At 61.8% G+C, this 6,092-nt stretch overlaps 1 protein-coding gene across 8 annotated transcripts in view; it reads right to left on the bottom strand.

Annotated features, from left to right (window-relative positions):
* Window positions 1-657: 657 nt before the first annotated feature.
* The window catches only part of PTH1R (parathyroid hormone 1 receptor), a 31,514-nt gene continuing 26,079 nt past the window's right edge, over window positions 658-6,092 (bottom strand). For 7 of the 8 annotated variants that reach the window (XM_001152239.7, XM_063806761.1, XM_016940912.4 and 4 more), the window contains 9 exons: window positions 5,989-6,083; window positions 5,604-5,799; window positions 5,001-5,154; window positions 3,372-3,432; window positions 2,977-3,043; window positions 2,597-2,691; window positions 1,791-1,932; window positions 1,668-1,709; window positions 658-1,188 (listed from right to left, as the gene is read on the bottom strand). In XM_001152239.7, coding sequence (XP_001152239.1) covers window positions 802-1,188; window positions 1,668-1,709; window positions 1,791-1,932; window positions 2,597-2,691; window positions 2,977-3,043; window positions 3,372-3,432; window positions 5,001-5,154; window positions 5,604-5,799; window positions 5,989-6,083 — 1,239 coding nt within the window. In that variant the 3' untranslated portion in view covers window positions 658-801. The remainder of the gene's footprint in view (window positions 1,189-1,667; window positions 1,710-1,790; window positions 1,933-2,596; window positions 2,692-2,976; window positions 3,044-3,371; window positions 3,433-5,000; window positions 5,155-5,603; window positions 5,800-5,988; window positions 6,084-6,092) is intronic. The other variant, XM_009445371.5, reaches the window with a different exon arrangement.

Below are 6,092 nucleotides of genomic sequence, written 5' to 3'. Positions count from 1 at the left end.
AGTGACTGTCCCAGATGCATAGTGAATGGATGTGTCCCACCTTGCAGGCCCCTGCCCAGCCAGCCCTCTGGGCTCAGACTCCTGGCTCCCCACAAGTCCTGAGCCAGAGCAGGGACCCAGCCCACCCTTCGCCTGCTGGCCTGGTGCTCCTCCTGCAACCTCAGTCACAGAGGCATGTCAGGTCACGGGTGGATGCTAAGGCTCCTGCGTGGAGGGCTCCCTGAGTGGCCACCGGACAGCCAGGAAAGGTCCACTCTGTGGCAGGGCCGTAGGCTTGGGGGTGTGGCCAGGGACCCGAGGGATCTGCCAGCAGCCCTGGGTGGCAGTGATGGGGGCAGCAGTCAGAAGAGTTGGCCCAGAGGAGCCTGGGTCCCCCATGGGGTCTAGGTACAAGTGTGGAGAGCAGCTCCACAGCTGGCGGCAACGGAGGCTGGATTCCCACATGGGTCCACTTGGCTGCTGTGTGACCCCTGCAGACTTGAGCCACTCTGGGCCCTTTCTGCTGGACACCACAGGCCCCAGATCCCTCCCCGTTCTGAAGTGAGACCTGAGGATTCCTCCATGACTCATGGCCCTCCCGCCACAGCTTTCCCTGGCTCCCAGCCCCACCCTCTTGGAGTGAGTCCCCAGTTTGGGCCACAGGAAGCCACACACCACTTCCTTTTCCTTTCTCTTTTTTTTTTTCTTTTTTTCCCTGTTTTTCCTCTTGGCCCCAGCCCTGAGTGGGAAATCATTCAACCACTCATCTTTTGGTCCATCTGTCCATCCACTATGTCAGCAGGTCCAGCCCCCAGCGCCTGGTCACATGACTGTCTCCCACTCTTCCTGTAGCAGGGCAGGTGGCCGCTCAGGCCCAGAGGCCTCCTCGTCCAGGCCTGAGCAGGAGCCGTTGAGGAACCCATCGTCCTTGGGAGCAGCCATGGCAGGTGGTGTGGTCTCGAGGGTCTCCAGGGCTGGGGTCCCTGGCTTGGCATGGCCAGGCAGCTGAGGGTGGCCGTTGGTGGTGGCAGCGGGCAGTAGGCGGGGGCTGAGGGGCAGGCCGAGTCCCACACGGGGGCCGACATTGGTCACACTTGTGTGGGACACCATGGGGCCGTAGCTATAGCTGCTGCTCCCGCTGCGTGCCTTGCGCTTGAAGTCCAGTGCCAGTGTCCAGCGGCTCCAAGATTTCTTGATCTCAGCTTGTACCTTGGGGCAGTAAGGGTGCGGCAGTCAGGTGTGTCTCCCAACCCCAGCGATGCCCCATCCCGGCCCCTGGACACCCAGCACGGAATGAAAATGGGAATAGGTGACTCCTGGGAAACTCCAAGGCCAAGTGAAATCCCATCCTCACAACAGGGTGTTTGGCTACAGGCAGCCGACACACCCAGAATCTACAAGGCTCAAATTGCCCCAAAGGTGGCTGAGTCCTCCAATCTGGGTCACAGATAATTGAACCATGGGGCTGGGAAGACACTTGGCTATGCCAGTGACTGAAGAGTCCCCACATCCTAGCACATCCTGAACCTGCATCATCTGGAAAGACTTCTCTGCTTTCAGAATGTCCTCAGGGGTGTTCTTGGAAGAACAAAGAAATAACGGGGTGGAAGAATGGAGAAATGAGCCTTGAGGAAGCCTCTGGGGTATCTGCCCCACCCTGCCCTATGCCAACACTGTCTCCTGCTTACCTCGCCGTTGCAGAAACAGTATATGATTGCGACAAAAAATCCCTGCGAAGAGGGGTGTCTCGAATCAGGCCTGCCCCCGGAACCCCTCCCACCCTCAGCCAGGCCCGGGCCAGCACTGCGCACCTGGAAGGAGTTGAAGAGCATCTCATAGTGCATCTGGACTTGCCAGAGCGTCCCTGAGACCTCGGTGTATGGTGTGGCCATGAAGACAATGTAGTGGACGCCAAAGAGGGGCATGAGCACCAGCGTGGATTTGAGCAGCTTCCTGGGCCAGCGGGGCAGGTAGGTCAGGGCCAAGCCACTTCTCCTTCAACAAGCATTGTGCCACCCCCACCCTGCCAGCCCCAGGCTCCAGAAGCTCAAAGGGGCCCAGGGCTCCAGTCACCACGGGAGGACAACCCAGTTCACCTGCATGGCTGCTGTCCTGGCTAAGTGCTAATAGGGCCCGTTGGTTCTCAGCGGTGTCCCGGAGTGGACTTCAAATGACAGTCCCCCTGTCCCTGGGCCCTTCGCACCTGTGGAGCCCTCAGCTGGCAAGCACTCCCCTCCACGGTCGAACCTCACTATCCCACAGTCTGCTCCTCAGGTTTCAGCTGAGCTGCGGCCTTCCTGGGGCCACTCACCGCCTACCTGTTCCTCAGACCCCCTGCAACCAACTCTTTGAGGAGAGGTTCAAGTTCGTTGCACACTCACAGACTCCAGCTCTAGTGCAGGGCCTGGTACAAGTGGGCAGGCTGGCTTTGGGGTGCCCTAGGGCCTCCCATCACTGCTGGGCAGGCCAGGTGGGTGAGGACAGCCAGGGAGTCAGATGCTGGGTCCTTTCCCTTGCCCCAGGATCATTCATGGGGCCACTGTCTTTCCTGGGGTACATGGTACCAGGACTCGGGGACCCCTGAGGAGCCAGGGCATGGCAGGCATGGTGGGCTCACCGGTACTGCTGCCGTGTGTCACACCGGCCGGCGTTGGTCTCCCGCAGCTTGGTGGCGAGCACCCGGACGATATTGATGAAGAGGATGAAGTTGAGCTGTGGGAGTGAGGGGGCTGCGTCTGGAGGCTGCACCCTAGTGGGGCGGGGCAAGGCCTGGCAGCCACGGCCATAGGCTCTGCTCTGTCACTGCATCTCTGGGTGGCTCCTTGAGCCCTTGGTTTTCCTTTCTGGGCTGGAGTGTGGATCAGCTGGTCCTCCGGCCTCTGTAGCTCTGACACTGGGGTCCAGGGAAGCCTCCTAGGTCCCTGTCAGGGGCTGGTTCCGGGGGACCCAGGCGCACATCCCACCCACCCCTGTGGCCAGCAGCCCACCCCTGCTCACCACAATGGAGGCCAGGATGGGCACCTGGATGATCCACTTTTTGTTCCCGGAGCTCAAGTCCCAGCACCTGGGGGAGGTTGAGGCATTAGCTCCCATCCCTCCTGTTCCCATCCTAAGACTGCCCACGGAGGCCCAGATTTGGTCTGGTCTGACATTAGCTGTTGAGGACACAGGGCAGGGGTGTTGGGTGTGGCCAGGCCTGAGGCCTCCCTCACAGGCCTCTTTGGAAGTAGCCTCCTGTGACCCTGAGGGTGCTCCTGGCTTGAGGCTGGACTGAGAACTCCTGAGGCTGGGCCGTTTGAGGCCAGGGTACAGGAGGCCCTCTCACATGCTTCCTGGAAGAAAAGGGACCCAGGGGTGCTTCTTGCCTGGGCCCCTTCTCCACCTGGACCTACCCGGTGTTGGCCAGGGTAGCTCTGACACTGACCCACACAGCCACGAAGACAGCGGGCAGACCTGCGGGCACAGAGGGGGACAGTGTGCAGGACTGTGGCTGCTGTCCACAAGGTCATTCCCCCCTCATCCTCGATGACCCCCAGCTTACCCCACCATTGCCCTGAACCCCTGACACTGGGCACTTGGTCCACTTGGTGACAGAGCCACACTCTGCCATGTGGTGCCCTAACAGCTTCCCCTTGGGGCTCCAGCCCTCAAAACCCAGCTCAGCCTCTGCCCCCATCTTGGCTCCATGTCATATGCACATATATGGGGTACAAGGTATAATATAATAATAAGGTATCACTAACTGATCCATGCCCTGTCCATTGCCTCTGCAGAGGGCACTGCTTTGGACTTGCAGCTCCCATGGGGAGACAGCCTATTTTCCGCATTTTTTTTTGCCCCAGCACAGCACCCCCCACAACCTGGTTTGAAAGGTCCTAGCCCTCGTGGATGAGACTGGATGGGGTGAGAGGTTTTGTCCCAAGCAGAGGCCACAGGGAGACCTCGGTGTGTCAGTATGTCCTGGCCTGCGCCAGCTCAGGGGGCACATGGTATATTTGGGTGAGCTGTGCCTCTGGGAAGGGAGCCCCAGGTCCTCCCCGACCACACACCACCAACTTGACTCTAGGCCTGGTACACCCTTGGAGGGATAGGGTATGACCTGGCTTTAGGGTAAGAAAAAGAGCTGTGACATTCCTGTGCCCCAGGATTCTATGCACTCCCAATCTGCATGTCGCCAGTTCACTAGGACACCTCCTAGCCCCAGAGCCTGCATCTGTTCCTGGGACTGGGCCCAGGTCTCCCCAACTCTGGGGCTTGTCATGGTGAGGTCAGGGTCAGGATGTATGTCGAGGGGCAGGGAGGCGGTGGCTGTTGACCTGTGGGCCTCTGGGTGCTGAGTGCGGAGAGGGCTCCAGCCACCCGGCCCACCCCTCTGCAGTCTGGCCAGTTGTCCCGGAGCCCAGCCAAGCTCTGCAGCTGCCAACAATAATGGACAATTATCGGTAACTGGATCCCAGAGCCTGTGGGGGGCTGGGAGGAGTGCGCAGCTCCAGCAACCCATTCTGCAGAGGTGCTGTGAAGCTCAGGTGATGCTGAGGTGCTGGGCCCACGGCTCTGGGCCATGGACCCCGCAGGCCTGCTGAGGCTGGCAATGGTGTGGGCAGCCCCGCGCCCCATCCCAGCAAGGGGACTGGTGGGGTAATAGATGCTGGCCTAGTCCATGGGGCTCAGGGTAGAGGGAGGGTCCTGGATCCCAATTCCAGCCCCAGGCTGACCTCTGACCCAGTATCCTACTCTGATCCTGAGCTGAATCTTGGCCTGATGGTTCCTCCTTTCCCTCTCCTGGGCCGAGCCTCAATTCAGGTGAATCTAACCTCAGGTGAACCTGATCCCTGGCCAAGCCCTGCTGTTCCCTGAGCCTGGAATAGGGTCAGGATCACAGAAGGGCGGCAGGCCTCTCTCCTGCTGTTCCACTTGGGGCAGGATGTGCTGTGTGGGCGCCTCCCCCCAGGGGCTGCCCTCTCCCTGTCACCCACGGTCCCACCCCTGCTGGCACCTCACTACCCGCTGTGCCCGCGTACCCCAGCCGAAGACCGTGAAGCCCCACAGGTACTTCTTCTCTGAGAAGAAGGCCATGAAGATGAGGCTGTGCAGGTACAGCCCCTCCACCAGAATCCAGTAGTAGTTGGTGGCCAGGAAGTAAAGGAAGAAGGTCACAGCCACCCTGCAGCCCGCCTAAGAGACCAGCTGGTGTTAGTCAGAGGGCAGGGCCTGCCTCCGGGAAGTCAGGGCTGGGCTGGGGGGCTGGGGCGGCAGGAGAGGACAAGTGGTGCCGGCCAAACAGGCCAGGAAGGGGCAGGCTTCGTTTGGGGGGCTCTCTCAGGGGGATGCGGTGTCAGGGGCAGGAGGCAAAGTGAAGAGGTAGAGTGGCTAGAGGGTACTGGGTTGCGGTAGGAGCCTTGATGGCAGCGCGGGGCGTGTGGGACACTCGGAGCCCTTGGCAGCAGGGTCGGCGGCAGAGCTGAGGGTTGCGAGGGACCCTATAAGACGGGTTTGAGTGGCTGAAGCCAGTGGCGCTGGCAGGAGGCGGGCAGAGCGAGGGCCGGGCTGGAGGGGGGCGGGGCGGGGCCCCACGAGGCCAGTGGCGGCACCGGGAGCGGGCGGGCGGGCAGAGGGGTACTCACGTAGCCGGCAGCGGCGGTGGCAGGCGGCGGGGGCGCCTGGGCGATGGCGCGCAGCTCCTCCTCGGTGAGGCGCTCAGCCTCATCAAGCGTGGCGCCAGAGTAGAGCACCGCGTCCTTGACGAAGATGCTCACGGCGCGCAGCATGAAGGACAGGAACAGGTGCATGTGGATGTAGTTGCGCGTGCAGTGCAGCCGCCTGCGGGGCGCGCGACATGACCGTGGGTGGGGGCACGGGGACGCGCGGTGGGTGGACAGGAAGCTGGGTTGTGCGCCGTAGGTAGGGACACCCGCCGGGGGTGATGGGTGCAGGGAGGGGGTCGCATCAGACCTCGGCCACCGCCCCCCCTCCACCATGTCCCGCCGCCTCTCGCCCCGCCCCGCCCACCTAAAGTAGGCCAGGATGAGCACAGCTACGGTGAGGGACGCCAGGGACACGGAGTAGCCCACGGTGTAAATCATGCCCAGGCGGTCAAACACCTCCTGTGCGGG

The sequence above is a fragment of the Pan troglodytes genome, chromosome 2 (assembly GCF_028858775.2).
Source record: "Pan troglodytes isolate AG18354 chromosome 2, NHGRI_mPanTro3-v2.0_pri, whole genome shotgun sequence".
NCBI lineage: Eukaryota > Metazoa > Chordata > Mammalia > Primates > Hominidae > Pan > Pan troglodytes.
Note: the sequence above shows the minus strand (reverse complement) of the source record. Positions and strands in the feature narration are given on the sequence as shown.